Here is a 19,230-nt window from a genome sequence, read left to right as displayed (position 1 = left end):
TATGTAATAAATTTGTATAACTAAAAATATATTTAAGGTTACCTATCCCGAATCATTTAGAAATGTTTCAGAGCTTTAGCCAGTAATGCAGGAGAAGATCGAGTAGCCGTCCATTGCGTTATGGACGGTATTGGGTGTGATTCACCATTATTATTTTATTCTTAAATTCTGAAAAATTAATCCTTTAATTTACAAAATGGAAAACAGCTGTATTAGTTACAATATTTTTATCATGTTAAATAATGAAACCAATTAAAATAAATTGTCTTAATGAATAGATATTAAATATTTTTCTTATATTAAGATGAAAAAATTAAAACTTATTCTGTATAAATAACGATTTTTGTTCCATTCATTGACATAAACTAGGTATTATTCCGTTGCTTACATTATTCAGTATAATTTTTAACAATAGGTAGGTATATATTAAACTTGACTACATAGTTTTGCTTAGCTACTAATGTATGAAAGCTTTTAATTCTACTTAGGCATAAGAATAACAGAAAGATATCATGAAACGACTATAAATCTGTTTTTAAGGACTGGTTTAAATAAATATTGAGGCAGTATCTCTGCAAAAAATATATTTTTTAAATAGTTTCATTTTAATTTAGTTTCATTAACTTTCATTTAGTTTCTATAGAGCGCGTTGATGTCCTCGGTCTTTCAGCAACCACAGATGTTCAGTCGAATGGCTGCATCCTTGCGTTGGGAGAAGATATAATTGAATGTTTTGAATTATTAATTGAAATTTTATCATGGCAGCGTTTGAAGGTAAGGATAATTTTTTTAAAAGTTATGTTAAACGGTTTTACTTTTTGATACGTAATTTTTTCTCTCTTGTTTCTTTTGTAAAAAATACCAGATTAATTGTGCCGGTGTTACGTATTGAAAATACGAGTACTACATCAATTTGAGTGATTTTTCTTGATTGTATTTGATTTAGAATTGTATCCCACAAAACAAAAAACACGGGAATTTATTTTTTACTGGAACTATTAAAATTATTTCTTACCACAAATATTTAAAAAATCTAAGTTGTGTTACGTAGGCTGTTTTTATTTCCGTTTGTGATTTTCTGCTGTTAAACCATACCATATTAAAATGAATAATGAATGAAAATTACTGAATAATTTTAATGAAGTCCCTAATTTCGTTTGTAAAATACGTTTGAAAATGTAAATAAAAATTATCGTAACCTAATGTGTATCGTCACTTCATAAAACCATATTGAAAAACTTGTTTCTGTTATTTTAATAATAAACAACTCTTTGAATTTATGTTTTAGTAATTAATTATTTATTTGCCATTATTTAATCACCTTTTACCAACGGCTAGTTACTGGCATTTACTTTTTTATGTTAAAATATCCATGATGAAGTAATTACTAAAATTTGAACTAGAATTCAGTAGACTGACCACTACCTTTTCTATCATACTGTTTTTATTTAAGTAAGGTAAAATGCACATCTTTGAACAGTTCTCTAATATGTCTATTATCACCCTGAAAGCTTTGAGCGAGAGATTCATTTGTTTGCTTACATTAACACATTTATCATTACATGATTCAGTGGCTGCATAATCAGATGTAGTTTTATACAGAAAACAATGTTTTCTGGCAAGATCATCTTAATCTCTCTACCTAATATAATTGATGTATTTAAAAAAGTAATTGTTCCAAAATTTATGGAATCCTTGCAGTTTAAAATGAAATTGAAGGTTAAACATAAAATTGTCTGTTTTCTTTTATTCTGTGAAAATAGGAGCAGTATTATTTTAGGTTTTAAAATGCCTTTTTTCACTGATTTAATGCTTATCTAACTGGAAAAAAAAGGTTTTATTTGTATGTATGATAGTTTAGCTTTTTATATACCTCTTCCAGTATAATACATGAAAAATGTAATATTAAACCAGGTTAAGATTGTGAACACCTTATTAGTTTGGTATTGAAAGTTCCTTTTTGTATTCAAATCGTATTTTATAATTATATATTTTTACTTTCTCATATACATAGCGCTATAGCCTAGAAGGGAAAGTATTGTAATCAATCCAATTTGGGCATATTTTTTAATATTTTTACTAAATAAGTCTTTAGCGAAAAGTTCTAAAGATATTGATATTCATACTTGAATAAAATTCTGAGTTATATGTTTGACTGTTATGGTATAATTTTTAATTATTTTTTAGTTAAAATTTTTTTCAATTCATCGATTGATTGTAAACAAAAACAGAGATATTTACTTATTTTATTAATTTCAGAAATGGGTGTACTTCCAGAAATTGGAAAAGCTGTTGAGGAGATGGATTGGATGTAAGTAATTTATATAACCATTATTACTGGATCTTGTATTTACACACACACACACGCGCGCGCGCGCGCGCGCGCGCATGCGCATGCATGCGCATGCATATAAAACATGAAGTCTTCACTGTAAGCCTTAATAATCATTTGAAAACATTCTGTTGATGTTTAATTTGATTAAAAATTTCAAATTGATTTATCAACTTAAAAACTTAGCATTCTTCTGCTGCACAATATAAAATGACTGCAATGAATGATGATTCACAATCAGTTCTCATCCTTTCTCTAAGAGATAGAAATACAGTCTCATTATTTTATAGTCGTACCTCATAAAAAGAGTTGGGTAAATGTATTTGGGCATAGGCATATGGTTAAAGGAAAGTAAATAAATTAATAAAAATCTTTTTGGGTGTGTAAGCATGTATTTAGTTACATATTATATAAAACTTATATAAAGAATTATCCTTAATATGTTTTTTTTTGTTTTTGTTAACTATAGTTTTATACTGATAGTTATCCAGTAAAACTTCATGTATCTGTACAAAATATATTTGAAGTTATTTTTATTTACCAGTGCTGATTGAAATCTGAGTAATAATTATGTTAACCTATATTTCATAATATCTAATTTTGTGTATTTTATTCACTGCATTTGCTTTAATTTTAAAGCTGTTGTTATTTTACATTATTCTGTTACCAAACATTTTCTGAAGGTACTTTTGTTGTAGGGAAAGATACACATGCAAACAAAAGTATGTACAAATTTTTGAGTGTTGGAATGATCATCCATGAGCAGTGTTTATAAAGAGCTGATATTTGTTAGTACATATCGTGATGATCATTTTAAAATATCGTTTCTGAAAACATTAGCTGAAGGTACAAGGGTATATTTTCTTTTTTTTTTTAGTAAACATCATAAACAGATATAAAATGCTACTGTAATATAGTGAAACCTTGTTCAAAACAGACTGTAAACAAGGTGGAAACCTTCCTATTTTGGAAAATAATATTGTTTCTGTTAAAAACGTGGAAAAATCAAAGTAAATCATCTTGTATAATATGCAAACTCTACAACACGGAAACGAAAAGTTCGGCACCCTGTATAATACAGATAATATACTGTATGAACTATGGTTATTAAGGAAGGAAAATTGTTTATTTTTTCAGAATTTTTAGATGGTGATTAAAAATGACAGTAGTCTATAAGGAAGCTATGACAGGTATCCTTGAATTGGAGGTTGAAAACACAAGCAGATAACAGCAATAGTGGCACCATACACATTCAACAAAAATAATGCCATTGTTTATTATGTGACAATTTGTCTATGCATCTTTTCTATCAGGACTGTAATCGGGTTTACTTGTTTAGTTGTGTATGTCGAGTTACCCAACATTCGTGTTAGTTTTTTATTGTGTAATAATTAATGTGATTTTGCTTTATTGTATTCTTGTGTATTGTGTCTGTATCTTATTACTGTACTTTATTGTGTATACGTATCAGTTTATTGTAATATCATAAATTTGTTTATTTTTAAATTCATCAAAATGCCTCGTAAAAACAGTGCTTTAACACTAAACGAAAACGTTGTGGGAATGGTTTGTTAGGAGTAGATCTAAACATTTGCCAATTTCTGGTCCCATTTTACAAAGCCAAGCTCTACTGTTAGCTAAAAAATTAAACAAACGTGATTTTAAATCTTCTAATGGATGGCTTGAAAGTTTAAAAATAGACAATATCGTTTGGAATGAAGTTTGTGGAGAAGCAAGTGATATTGACAAGTGTGTAGTTAAGAAATGGGAGAAGACGAAACTTTTAATCATTCCAGCTGGCTTTGATCAGAAAAAGATATTTTTAACTGATGAAACAGTAATATTTTTTAAAACTTTATCTTTAAAAGGAGAAAAATATGTCAGTGGACAGATGTCAGAAGAACGCCTTATTGTCCTTTGTGCAAACTTGGCTGGGGAAGTTCTAAAACCGCTCATCATTGGTAAATTAGCAAGACCACAGTGTTCTTCTCACATAAATGTTAATAAACTCTCTGTGACCTAGCAGTTTAACAAAAAAGCTCGGATGACTTCTATAATAGAGGAATGGCCGAACAATTTTAATTCTAAAATGAAAATTCAAAACCACCTTGTTCTGTTATTTCTTCATAATGCAACTTGATATCCTGATATCAATTTGTCTTATGTTAAATTAGTCTGGTTTCCACCTAACACCATAAGCGTCACACAATCATCGAATCAGGATGTAATTTACACCATGAAAACCTCTACAGAAGATTCCAATGATTATTATAAAAATGAATGGTGTGATTAGTGCTTATAAGCTTGCAAAGTCAATTGTAGTATTTTAAGCTGTCTTCTGGATTCATATGGCAGTAAAGAATGTAAAAGAGGAAACCGTAATAAAATGTTTCAAAAAAGCTAAACTTATCGCTTCTGCTGATGCAACAACTGTAGTCTTAGATGAAGTAGAAGAAAGTATGAGAAATTTAAAAGATCTATGCAGTACTAATGAATTTGAAGTAGATTCTAATACATATGTAATTCTGACAGTGATTTGACTACAAGTATTATGGCTGACAATGTAACTGAGGTAGTTTTTTCAGTTCCGCGGAAAGATAATGATGACATTGAACTGCCAACTGATAAAGATGAAGAAGATCCAAACCTAGTAATTCAACAAGCAACATTGAAGATCCCGTTAAAATAAATCATACTTCAATTTACTCCAAAGCTGAAATGACTTAAAGAAGTTCACCACAAGAAAAAACTGTACTGGATTTTTGGAGTAGTATTTGTGTCAAGCGCGTATTTCTTTAGAACAGTCTGCTGTTAAAGAAAAAAACAAAGTAGGTAACATGGGTTGACATGTGGAACTCGCACACATAATCGTGATAGAAATTTAACTTAATCTTATGTACTGTATTTTTGAAAAATTGTGTTTTTATAGTTGATTAGTGTAACGTTAATTGTGTAATAAAAATATCTGGAAGCCTTCAAATTGAATTATTTTAATTAATTATATACTGAATTATGCCAGTAGATTACAGCATTGTAAGTAAGTTACCATATATTCTGAGCATGACACATTATTACAAACACAAACTGTACATAGTATGTTCATCATTACTGTCGTAACTGGATAAAATTGGAAAAAATTTGATCCTGTTGATTTCTGTTTTAAACAGGTTTCACTGTACAATAACTGATTTATTTTGTGGCTGATATTGTCACAAACAAGTTGAGATACATACCTGATCATTTTACACTCCAAAGGGTCAACTTTTGTTATGTGTATATGCATATGAATATTATTTCAAAAATAATGGTCCTCATAATTAATTAAAGGACTTATGTATTAATTTCAAACTTTTAATTACTTTTTTTATAATTACGCTGCAGGGTGCAGACCATTGATTTCTTTAGTTTTAGCACCTTTTAAATAGTTTTTTTTTTTTTTTAATTTAATTGTTCTCACACTGATAAAATATCAGTATGTGAAGCATTATACAAAAATCCTGAAATTAATTTTTTTATGCAATTTTTGGTTTTATTAATTTTTCTTTTTGTATTACATTATAATAATTTTCAGGTTACCTACAGATGTTCAGGCAGAAGCAATACCACTTATATTAGGTGGCGGTGATGTTTTAATGGCAGCTGAGACCGGTAGTGGTAAAACAGGAGCATTTTGTTTGCCTATTTTACAGATTGTTTGGGAAACTTTAAAAGACCTTAAAGAAGGTAAAGGATCAACTAGTACAGCTGCACCTTCTGTTGCGTCATGTAAGTTCTTTTTTTATTAAGTATTTTAAAATTGGATTTTAAGTTATAAATTTCAGTATCAAGTAGTTATTTATTATTTACCCTAGATTTCACATCAAAAGTCATTTCATCTTGTATTTGTCACAGGAAAGATTTTTTTTACAACTTTGAAAAAAATATCTCATCAATCCCAGGATTGGTGGGAGTGTAATCTTTCTCAGTATCCAAACCTACAGATTTTCAATCAATCTATGCCCCCTTAGGCTGTTCTTACGCCTTTTCCCCTACAGGTAATTATTTCTTCTCTCACCTTTTAGGTTTTTAAATGGTTTTCTATCAGGAAAGTATAGGATAAACCAGGAAAGATACTTTGCTTCCCTTTTCTTCATAAACAGGAGGTAGAATAAAAGAACTCAAATAACAGTTTCTGAAGTGTCAGTCATTCATTGGGATCACCTTGATTTTGTACATTATATATATCATTCCATCAGAGTTTCAAACTACCACATGAAAATGTTTTGTTTTGCATCATGATGTGGTTGAAATTGATAACTTTTAAAATTCTTAAAATCAGTAGAATCATTGATTAAATTTTTATATATTTGGTGTTACTTTTCATTTTTTGTTAAATTTCTTAACACTCAGTTTGTGATGCTTGTGTTTTATTATAAAATATTGGTTATTTATTTTAAATAGTAATATGTTCTTATTTTTACATTTGCAGTTATTTTCTTTTAGTAATTTATTTTTCTGAGTGATACATTTTTATACCTACCTCGGTTTTATTTATTGCCAGTTTGTAAGGCCTCTTTACCACCCTCTGTTAATTTTTCATATTTCCCTATGTTGTTTCTTCCATAAAACATTATATAATTTCATAGGTATTGTTTACATAGCTTTGCTTCAAAATAAATTAGTTGTAAGTATCAAGCTAATTTTTCAACCAACAAAAGGAGGGTGGAGTGCCAAGGAGATGATACATTTTTAACCTGTTAAGAAGGGCACTACAGTTATGGAAAAGAGGGCTTGAAGTCTAACCCATATTGTTTATATTGACACTAATTTGATATCATTAGGATTGCTGTATAGATGTAATTTTGATAAGTATGCACACACACACACACACACACACACACACATATACATACATTACACTACACATGGAAGTAATCAGTTTTTCTATTTATAGTAAATTGTGTGGACTTGAGTACATTCATAAAGTTAAATTAATCTTTTCTTTTAATGTGTTACTTTGTATATTTACCATGTTTAAACATCACTGTTGTTTTATTTATCTCATTTGATTGTTTCACTTAATTTAATTTGTACATGAAGAATGACATGTAACAGAGATCTAACCATTATTTGTGTCTAAAAACCTTTTGGGTGCAATGAGTATAATGGAACAAAATTTTACTTTCAAAAATATTGTGAGATTGCAGTTTTATAACAATGTACTAACACTATGTATTCCTGTACAAATGAGTTAAACTACTGCCATAAGAATGTGTCTTAAATTATTTTAATATTTATGCCATTACAGATCTAATTTTGGTAAAGATCATTTTAATATCGATTAAATAAAAATATATTATTTTCATCAGTTAGACAAGCATACAAAATTAATTTAAATCTTATTAACAAAAAACTGAAAAACATTTTTCTAAAGATTGAAAAATATTTTCCAGAACATCTTTTCAAAACTGATATAATTTCTTTTCTAGTGGGTATCATAGGGACACTGTTGTTAATGCTTCTTGTCTTGAAGTGGTTACAAAATTTCTTTATGATGTGATCAGATAGTGTATGTTTATATTTGGATAAGTTTTATGTTTTATAAAGTTCATTTTTATGTATGATTGCTTGCTTAGGTTTAATATGCTTTGGCTAGTGTTTCTCTGCGTTTTGATTTCCATTTATGAATTTGTTCATCAATATTGTATTTGATGCGGTCATGAGTTAATTATATTACGTGCATAAAAAAGTAAATTTTCTAATATTTCAGTTTGATAGAATTTTTTGTATTATTTTTTATAAATGAAACATTGGTTTGGAAATAATTTTAAGGGTTTATTGTGAAAACTAAGAGTAATAAATTTTCACCTCTTATAATATAAGTTTGTAGATATTTCTTAAACCTTTTACTGTTACAGCTATCAACATGAAAAATTTTTATCTTCTATTTATCATGACTTCACTATGGAAATTATTTTTAACTTTATTTTTTAGAGATCAAATGTAAATGTTTATTTTTTTTAATTTTTAAAAGAATGTTTTGTGTTGCTACCATAAGACAGATCTGAGCATTGCACAGATTAAATTTGTTATAATTTAAATGCCTTTTTATGATTTGACAATACGTTTTTTTTTTAAATTTTCTTCTTACTATTTTTTATTAAATAAAAAAATCTTAAGGATAATAATATATTGGTGATTTTGTTTAATTTAATTTTTGTTCCAGCTCCTCATTGGAAATTAAGTCTGTGGGATAGAGGTACAGCTATGGCTGTAACACCTGATGGTTTACGTTGTCAGTCTAGGGAACAAAAAGAATGGCATGGTTGTAGAGGTACGAAAGGTTTACATACTTCTGGTAAATATTTCTATGAAGCTACTGTTACTGATGAAGGATTATGCCGTGTCGGGTGGTCTACACCACAGGTTAAGTTGAAAATTATTGAATTTACTTTTTTTACTTTATGGGAGTACTTATGATTGTGATCTCATTGTGAGTTATTTTGAATAATTTAATTGCAAGATTTGTTTCTGAACAAAAAATTACACTTTATAAATGATTTAAAGATGTTTCTATTTTTTTGTTATAATATTGTTACAGCATAAATTATTATGTTTGCTTGTTACCTTCATTATTAGGCTATATATTAGTCTCATGCAATTCTGATATTAAAGGTATGTTTGTGTAAAAATTAAAGAAAATTAGTTGAGGTGTTTCTTTCCATTTCTCCTCTACATTTCTTTTATTTCATTGAGACCTATTTTTTAAAAAAATATAACTGGATTAAAAAACAAAAGCAAAAAAAATTCTTAAAAATTTATACATTTTGCAATATGCAACAAATTAAATGTTAATGTGTGCTTTATTTCATTTCACAGTCCCTCTATTGATTGATATTTCCTTCTTAGTCTTTTTTCTTGATCCTTTTTCAGATGGTTTTCTGAAGTCTTTTAGCTTGACACAATCTTGATCCCTAAATTTAGATATCTTCTTAATGTAGGGAAATTTAGAGTTATTGTGTCTTAGTATATATGTGATTTAGTGGAGGTGGCTCTGCCCATTGGACCTGCGTGAGCTTTTAAACCCATTGATAATGTAAAAGCCTATTATACAAAGTGGCTCTTATTCTGGGGGAAAAGAAATTGCTACTATGTATATTTTGAGGATAGTCAATACAAAATTGATCATCAGTAATGTACTGCTGACATCTCGGTAAAAGTATTTTGTTTAGGGATTGGTATGGCCTGAAAAGATTTTGAGAAATCTTGTGTAAAAATTAAAGAAACTTAGTTGAGATCTTTCTTTACATTTGTCCTCTACATTTCTTTTATTAGTTTCATCAAGACCCATTTTTACAACTATAAACTTTTTTTTTTTAAGATAAAACTGGATTAAAAATAAAAAACAAAAGTGAAAAAAAATTGTTCTTAAAAATTTTTACATTTCGAAATATGTAGCAAATTAAATGTTAATGTGTGCTTTATTTCATTGTCCCTCTAAGGATTGATTATTCCTTCCTTAGTAGGGTTGTTTTTCTCATACTGTGATCCTCTGGAGTATAAATCTCTCTCTCCACATGCTCTTTTTCTAGTCCTTCATTCCATTTCCACATTATTGGTTCTGAAGGAATCTGATCCTGTTAGGTCCTCAATTTGAGGATGCTGGGACTTATAGCTCCAGCCAATGCAGCTTTGGTATTCTGTGATGGGAAGGGCTGGTACAGGGACTCTTTTTCCTGTATAATAAGCTTGATGGGCTATAATCCCTGTCTGGTAAATCCAGCTCCTTATCTTCCTAATATACAAGATGAACTGGGTTGAGGAACTTAATGGGTTATGCCTAGTCGCTTTGTTGGTTCATTGATGAGATGAACCTTGATTAAAAAAAAAAAATTATATATATATATATATATATTTAATAAACTTAATTTTCACTCATTTATAAATGTAATTATAATATAATTTGACATTTAATTTTTTAGGCTTCACTTGATCTTGGTACTGATCGTTTCGGTTTTGGTTTCGGTGGTACTGGTAAAAAATCCAATAATAAACAATTTGACAGCTACGGAGAAGCATTTGGTATGCACGACGTTATTGGATGTTATCTAGATTTAGATAGTATGCAAATTAAGTTTTCCAAAAATGGTACAGATCTTGGTGTAGCGTTTACTATACCAAAACAACTTCAGAATGCTACTTTCTTCCCTTCTGTGGTTTTAAAGGTAAGTTTCATGTAGTATATTTAATATTAATTTATGATAATAATAGCTGTATATTAGAAAATTTTATCAACTAGACTAGATGTATTGGGTAGCTGAAATTTAGTGCATATGCTGCACTTTATCGTAGTAGATTTAACATAAACTTGAGTTTTATATACTGAATTTTTAAGCAATAATATTTTGAGTCCAGAGTTCTTCCTAATTATATTTTTATTAGGTACAATCCTGGTTTTGATTATTGGTATTTATCCTATTTTAATAAAATATTTTATTTTTATAAAATTTCAGGGAATAGAGTAAACAGACAAGTATCCAAACGGACAAAGCAATTATTTTTTATTGTCATTTAAAAATTTATTTAACTCTTGACAATTTTTCATAAGGTTCAGTTTTATGCTAAAAAGACCAGCTGATGATTTTTCGTCAACCTCATTTTATGTGAGAAAGATGATTTGGCAAAATTTTGTCAGTGTCAAAATGACGTTTATATTGATCACGTGTTTGGTTGTCATGGCAGTCCGCTTGATAGAGGTTATGTTTGTTATCCGCAATTTTGGAATGGAATGCAAAGTTGGCGGGAGTTTATTTCTCCCTACGGATCGCAGAACCGGGACTCTGTCCAGGCGTGTTTTTAAAAGTATTTATTTAGTTTTTTTACAATACTGTATTTATTGATGTGTTGCATACAACATGCATACATAGATGAGCCAAGAACATTGTGTGTTTTATCATTGTTTTTAGTTTGTGACATTACATTCAGATCGTAATATTATACTTATTTCATCTTATTGTTTTTTTTTTTTTTTTCATTTCCTGGCAATATTTATTAGCAAGTTACTATAACAAGCAAAATGAGCAGTGTATTTTGAATACATAGCATAAATGATAGGGAACTTAGGAATATTCAGTCTGTTAGTGATTTATGTACTGATTGTCCTAAGAAACTTAATTTTACAAATATGCCTAAAATTGATCAATTTCTTGCCAAAAATCATGGAATTTTCAGGTTTAACACAAAACAGGGCAACAATTCTGAAAATCATGATTCCCATAGTAAAATTATTTCTTGATTTTGATTACAGCAACTGCCTAACTAACTGTACACCACATCCTTGTGGATTGTGTCTGTTAATGTGGCATTGCATCGCAAGTTAAACTAGGGATTTACATGCGAAATATGCTAGAGAATAATGAAATGATGTTATCTTGTGTTTTACAATCTCTTAGAGCCACCTGCTTGCATTCTGTTATATGAATTTTCTGTAGTATGTTTCAGCTGTTTATACCAATGTTAATTTTTAATATTTATTTATCTAAAATATAAATATTGTATCCAGGCGCTTATAATGACATTTTGTTGTGTGCCCAGGAAAAAAACTGTTCAGAGTGATTTTTGTATAATGGTGGGTGCCTACAGTCATAGTTATGTACCTAACATACATGCATGGTTGTTAAATGTATTACAGTTACAACTTTTTTTTACTTTTAATTAATTTTTAATTTCTTATTGTTTTTAGAATGCTGAAATGGGATTCAACTTTGGTGATCAGCCTTTCAAGCACAAACCAAGTAGTGATTTTGTCGCTGTTTGTCAAGCACCTAAGCAGTTTGTTAAAAACTCAGAAGTAACTGGAACTGCTTCAAAGAGTGCTGCTAAAATTGTTAATAATGCACCTCAGGCAATTATTATCGAGGTAAGTCGGTTGTGTATTTCATTATCATTTATATACAGGAATTGTTATTTTAGGTTGATTTATATGCTTTTGTTTTAAAATTCATTACTTGCTTGGTATTGATTGTTGTATTTTTAAATGAAGGGAAATCTGTTTTGGATATAGCTGTTTATGCAGTCTGTACCAGCATTTCTCAACCTGGGGGTTGCAGTGATATGAAAGAGGGATCATGAAATTAGCATATTCAACAACAAATTAGCAACTTCACATGTGAATAATAATGAAATCATTTTATGTGGAGAAAAAAATTCATTTTTTATAAATATTTTACTAAGTACTCATGTAAAGTAAATTAAGTAATGAGATGGTTGCATTCTTTTAAAAGTTTCTCCTTATATAGATCTACATTAGAAACACACAAAAGCAATAGCAATTTTTTTTTAATTGATTTAAGTTGATTCCTCTATTTAGGATAGACAAAAAATCTTTTACACAGAGCTAAGACGTAGCAAAAGAAATTAATATTTTCAGTGCTTCTACGACTAAATTTTCATATTTACTTTGACAAGCAAGCCAAAATATATCTAAATCTTCAAATTTAAATTGTAGTTGTAATGTTGTTTTGTCAGCAGACATTTTAATGAGCTGGTTGTGAATCTCAATTGGTAACTTAGCAGCTGCAACAATGTTTTCACTAACTGGTTTTTAACTTAATTGGTTTGCTTGGCATTTCTCCCTCCACCACCCAATTCGGTCGCCCTCAAGCATAAGACCAAATGTCTGTGCCACAAACAGCTACTGAGCCTTGAAACAGTTTAGCGACCAGTGTCCTAAATAGCTTGTAGAGTTAACCTAAAAGCGTGAGCGGAAAAAGCATGGTACCATACACCACTCTCATATCCCACCGCCTCTTGTCATATATCACTAAATTGGTAGGCACACCCCATCAACTACTAAAACATATATGACTATTAATAATTAAATTTATCTCGCCAAAGACAGCAATTCGCTGCCACGCCTAGGTCGCTGAATGCCAGCAAGTACCTGTCCACCATAAAAGCGCTTGGAGCCTTAATCTGCTGGTTACAAGTCATTTCTCTTGGTTGGCTTCCTACAGCAATGCAGTAGGAGTTGTTTCCCTTAGGTATGATGTCGGTTGAACAAAGCAACTGCATCAAGGAACTCCCACACGGTTCGAAAATGCAGCTCTTGCCGCATTGACTCGCTTGTGAGTGGCCAGTTTTCCCCTTGACCTCTGTTCCAGGTTGGCCTGAGTTCTGGCCCCCTCCAAGAGCTGGGCAGTCAAACATATTGTGTTCGTTCGACTGGACCTCCCCACAGACGCACAGCTCATCAGCTGCCAGGTGGAACCAAAGCAAATATTGGTTTAAATTTGCATGGTTGGAGAGCACTCGGGCTCCTGTTGCCTTTAAAAATGACGAGAGGCATACCATTCCCCCAGATCCTGTATAAATCTATACAAGGACCTTCCCTTAGTAGTGGCGTGCCATTCTTGCTGCCATGTTTCCATCACAAGGCTGTAAAGCCTCCTCTACAGGCAGGAGATGGGTAACTGTTCGAAATTTAAAACTGGTGCATTGAGATCATCGTTTTGCTCCAGTACAGGCTCAGCTTGAAACCGCATCCCAAATACCTCGGCCTCCCTGCCTCTTCGCAATTTCCACATGGCCGCCTGAATCAATTGGGAGAGCCTTTCCCAATACAGTGGTAGCAACATTCACTAAAGTAGTACAATATTTTCACTAAATATTTTCAGACCCATCTCTTCGAGAAATCTTTTTTATCTTCTGGGAAATACTTTGCCAACTGAATTTTTAGCTCACACGTAAGCATCTTCATGCTATCCAAACTATGGTGAATAATAGTATCTTCTTTATCCAAATTTTTCTCAATATACTCGGGAGTGGACACAAATAAAAATATTTGCTTTGAAGACAAATAATCCAGATAACAAGTTTTTTAAGCATATTTGTCCATCATTAATAAAATGTTTTGTTAATCACATCCTTGTAAATTCACATTCAGGTTGTTTAAATGTGAAAATGCAACAACTTAGTAAGCCAACAGCAACATATACCCATTATTCTGTAAAAACATTGAGATTGACATTTGTTTATCCTGGAAAAATATTATTAATTCATCTCACTATTCCAAATACCAGGTTAACACTTTCTCCCATGATAACTGTCAGACTTCTGTGTAGAGAAGAAGAGATTTTTTATTTTTGTCCATTTCATCACATAGTTTAATAAAAGCCTACTTTGTAATGGTCGACTTTTAATAAAATTACCATTTTTACAGCTTTACAAAGAATTTGTTTGTGATTTTTCAGTGTATCTTTTGTGGCAAGAGCATGACTGTGAAGGAAGCAGTACGGCCATTCTGACCTTTATCAAAGATTATCTTTTAATTTTTTTCAGAAATCCACTGTTATCTCATTTGCACCATCACTACATACTACAAATATTTTGTCCAGTTGATGTTATAGTTTTTAGTAGCTTCATAAAAAACATTGGATGACCAGGTATTGATTTGCAAACACGTTTTATTGATTGATTTGTCCCTGTCACATTCATACTCTTAGAATATAAGAACTGAGAAATATTTGCCACATCTATTGACTCATCAAATTGAATACAAAAAATTTACTTGCTGAATTATCTGATCGGAAACATCAGCAGCAATGTCATTGGTTAGCCTTGATATTCAGTCATTAGAAAGCGGAACTTTTTTCTATTTTTTTGCTTCTTCCATACCTATTAAAACACTGACCATATCAATTGCAGCAGGCAATATGTGAAGTTTTCTACAATTGTATGGGGGTTTGGACATCTTAGCTACTCTTTAATACAACGATATAAAATGTTTTAAATGTGCTTTTATCAGTATGGCTTGATTTACAAATAGAAACTTGTTGATTTCTCAAAGTATGTAATTTTCTTTCGAAAAATTCCAACGATTTGCTTTTATGATTCATATGTTTAGTTTCAAAATGTCAAATTAATTTTGATGGCTTCATGCTTTCAGCAGAGAGCACTGTGGCTCTCCATCCAATGAGATAAAATCATAATTAAATAACTGTCATTGTACATTCTTGTCAGTTTACCAGTTAGTTCACAGGATGTAGATGGCTGACTTCGTTTTTTCACAAATTTATCCATATTTTCATAAGAATCTAATTTTTTAAAAAAGTTGTTTTTTTTTTGACCACACAGTAAAAAAAAGAATCATTCTGTTATTATTATTTTCAATGAAACTCTGCTTTTAAAAACTTAAATAATGGCACCAGACGCACACTTTGCATTCAAAATTAAACTGACTTTCTGTAATCCCATACGCCTCTTTTATACTGCTGAGACCACAACATGTTCAAACATATCATATGCACGTTCGAACAAGATGCTCTTACAGCAAATATTATGCAAGCAAACCAAATTACAAGGAGCACATACACATCATGTTGGAGCCCGTAGATTACTCATATTTGTACATTTTATACATGTGTGTTCATAACAGTTGCTACCATCGCAGCTAAATAGTTTTAACTAGGTTTTATTGGGTTGTGGTTGTGGGGGTCACAAAATATTCATTATATATATTTTTTTTAATTTTTGGGGGTTGCGGCTAAAAAGATTAAGAATCATTGGTCTATACCAATGTTCATTTATATTTGAGTGACAGTAAAAAATAAATATAAATTAATAAATTGTCATAATTGCTTGTGTGAATATTCATTAAACTGGCCAATTTTAAACAACGCCAGATTAGAGGGTATTTACTACCTAGCTATAATTAAAAAGATGTTTTTATTGAAACGCTTGTATTTTGATCCTTTTTTTCAGCCATCACGTGAATTGGCTGAACAGACATTTAATCAAATAGTTAAATTTAAAAAATTTTTGGATCAGCCAAATGTTCGTGAACTTCTTGTTATTGGTGGTGTAAATGTTAAAGAACAGATTTCTGCTCTTAGTGCTGGTGTAAGTAAGATAATAGTTTATTTATTTATTTTTAATATCTGTTAATTACAATCATAAATTATCTATTAAAATAAATTAATTGATCAAATAAGTCGAAATAATTAATTTTTAGAAAATCTTTTTTTTTGGCTTTTTGAACACCCCTCCCACCATAACCACAGTGTGTTACCCATTGTTTGAATGAAAATTATAAATTTTTTTTTTTAATTAGGGTAAGCAGTTTGTAAATAAATCTACAGTAATTTTGTTCTTAGTGTCTTAGTAAGTACAAGGAATTTTTTTATGTTGTAACACAGGACTAGCATGTATTAAAGAAGTAACCAAGAAATGTTAAGAATTATTATAGAAAATATTGCCATAATTTGGAAATAGGTATGAGAGGCTTGTTTCACAAAACTACATAAAGAAAATAATCTAGAAAATGAAATTTCTTATTGGTATGATATGCAACACAAATAGGATAAATAATTTGGGGATTGTAGAAGTAAGGACTGTCAGAAACACAGAAAGTACAATATATATAGTCAGAAAAGCAGGACAAAAAAATGGTTTGTGAGTATGTTAAAAGAATGAAGAAATAATGAATAGCATAGGAAAAGTAAAATTGGGAAGCAAACAGGTAGAAACCAAAAGGAAGAGAAAAAGGTGGTTGTATAAAGTTAAGAAATATATTGTAACTTGAGTTGTAGATATAATTAATTTCATTCAGGAGGAATGGTGGAGGTCTAAGATTCGTTGCCTGTTTTTGGATACTGCTTATAGGAAAAATAAGTATTATGTTAACAGTCAGCAGAGATATTACAGCACATACTATTTGTTAGTTACAAATAGTTAAAATCAAATATTTTCATTTTTTCTATTTCTGTTTATGCTAGTATTATTGTAATTGAAAATTGCTGTTATAAATAATATTAGATCTGAACACTATCTAGTTGTTAAACAGTTGTTCCTTCTGAATTTTGGAGACTTTATATATTTTAAATTATTAGATTGCATTCATGATCTTCTTTGTAACATGCAAAGTGCAAATCGGTCTTTGTAACAGACCGATTTAGATTGAGATACTTATCAATTTTAGATGAAAACCATAGGCTTATTTATAATCTTAAAATTGATTGTACAGACAAAGTTTGTATATTCTTTCATTTATAGTAGGGTTATCAAGAAAGTAATGAGGAAATCTCATGTATATATTTTTTTCAATTCTCATTTTTTTAGCTACAATGAAAGTGTTACATAAATCCAAGCCATAAAAAAGTGTGTTGTGTTGGTGATGTACTATGTAAAAAACAAGAACTTCTTTCGTATATTGTACGCCTGGTTTACAGAGTTCAAAACGTTTAAATATTCAGTGTAAATAATAAGAAGAGGGATTTTAGTTTTAAAAGGACTATTTACATTAATCTGTTAATGTTTAATTATGATAAAAGATGATAATCTCTCATCATTGTAATATTGAAAGTTATATTGAAATTTCATTTATGAATGTTGTTTGCTTGATTGATTTTCTATGATAAAATTGTACAAGTGTATTTTTACTGGCCTTTTTTTAAAAAAAATAAAATAAAAATAGCTGTATTTTAAAAAAATTAGGGTTCAAATACAGAGATAGAAGAACAATTGCTAACATGTACAGGAACCAAACAGCAACAGTAACAATTGAAGAACATAAGGAAGAAGCCGTAATAAGAAAGGGAGTCCGACAAGGATGTTCCCTATCTCAGTTACTTTTTAATCTTTACATGGAACTAGCAGTTAATGATGTTAAAGAACAATTTAGATTCGGAATAACAGTACAAGGTGAAAAGTTAAAGATGCTACGATTTGCTGATGATATAGTAATTCTAGCCGAGAGTAAAAAGGATTTAGAAGAAACAATGAACGGCATAGATGAAGTCCTACGCAAGAACTATCGTATGAAAATAAACAAGAACAAAACAAAAGTAATGAAATGTAGTAGAAATAACAAAGATGGACCACTGAATGTGAAAATAGGAGAAAAGATTATGGAGGTAGAAGAATTTTGTTATTTGGGAAGTAGAATTACTAAAGATGGACAAAGCAGGAGCGATATAAAATGCAGAATAGCACAAGCTAAACGAGCCTTCAGTAAGAAATATAATTTGTTTACATCAAAAATTAATTTAAATGTCAGGAAAAGATTTTTGAAAGTGTATGTTTAGAGTGTCGCTATATGGAAGTGAAACTTGGACGATCGGAGTACCTGAGAAGAAAAGATTAGAAGCTTTTGAAATGTGGTGCTATAGGAGAATGTTAAAAATCAGATGGGTGGATAAAGTGACAAGTGAAGAGGTATTGCAGCAAATAGATGAAGAAAGAAGCATTTGGAAAAATGTAGTTAAAAGAAGAGACAGACTTCTAGGCCACATACTAAGGCATCCTGGAATAGTCGCTTTAATATTGGAAGGACAGGTAGAAGGAAAAAATTGTGTAGGCAGGCCACGTTTGGAATATGTAAAGCAAATTGTTAGGGATGTAGGATGTAGAGGGTATACTGAAATGAAACGACTAGCACTAGATAGGGAATCTTGGAGAGCTGCATCAAACCAGTCAAATGACTGAAGACAAAAAAAGAAGAAGCTGTATTATGTATTTAAATACAAAGTAATTTGGTTGCATTATTTTGTTTAGTTCATTTTATTCAATAAACCTGTTTATTAACTGAAAATAAAATGTTCATTTTCAACTTATTTAAAATAACCAGGCTGGTAAATTATATTATCCCAATCAAAAATATAATTGTTATAATAATGATTTTATAGTGTGATTGAAAAAAGAAATTACAAATTGTTTAGAAGTGTGATGAAAATTCAACAATTTATTTTTGACAATATTTGCAATCATTTTGGAATTACTAGGTTGAAAAACCATCTCAAACCAAATTTGAAAAACTAAATTTGTGCATAAGAATCATAATGAGTTTAATGTAAAGAATATTTTGTATATAATGCCTTAGGTTACATTAGCCTTGTAATGTAATTATAAATCCTTGTAAATGT

General features: G+C 30.0%; 1 protein-coding gene across 1 annotated transcript in view; it reads left to right on the top strand.

The window, feature by feature from the left end:
* Window positions 1-630: 630 nt before the first annotated feature.
* The window catches only part of Ddx1 (ATP-dependent RNA helicase Ddx1), a 38,619-nt gene continuing 20,019 nt past the window's right edge, over window positions 631-19,230 (top strand). The window contains exons 1-7 of the mRNA XM_075378407.1: window positions 631-774; window positions 2,260-2,311; window positions 5,904-6,097; window positions 8,538-8,737; window positions 10,294-10,536; window positions 12,054-12,230; window positions 16,073-16,210. Of these exons, the coding sequence (XP_075234522.1) occupies window positions 759-774; window positions 2,260-2,311; window positions 5,904-6,097; window positions 8,538-8,737; window positions 10,294-10,536; window positions 12,054-12,230; window positions 16,073-16,210 (1,020 nt within the window). The 5' untranslated portion in view covers window positions 631-758. The remainder of the gene's footprint in view (window positions 775-2,259; window positions 2,312-5,903; window positions 6,098-8,537; window positions 8,738-10,293; window positions 10,537-12,053; window positions 12,231-16,072; window positions 16,211-19,230) is intronic.

The sequence above is a fragment of the Lycorma delicatula genome, chromosome 11, assembly GCF_047948215.1.
Source record: "Lycorma delicatula isolate Av1 chromosome 11, ASM4794821v1, whole genome shotgun sequence".
Classification (NCBI taxonomy): domain Eukaryota; kingdom Metazoa; phylum Arthropoda; class Insecta; order Hemiptera; family Fulgoridae; genus Lycorma; species Lycorma delicatula.
Note: the sequence above shows the minus strand (reverse complement) of the source record. Positions and strands in the feature narration are given on the sequence as shown.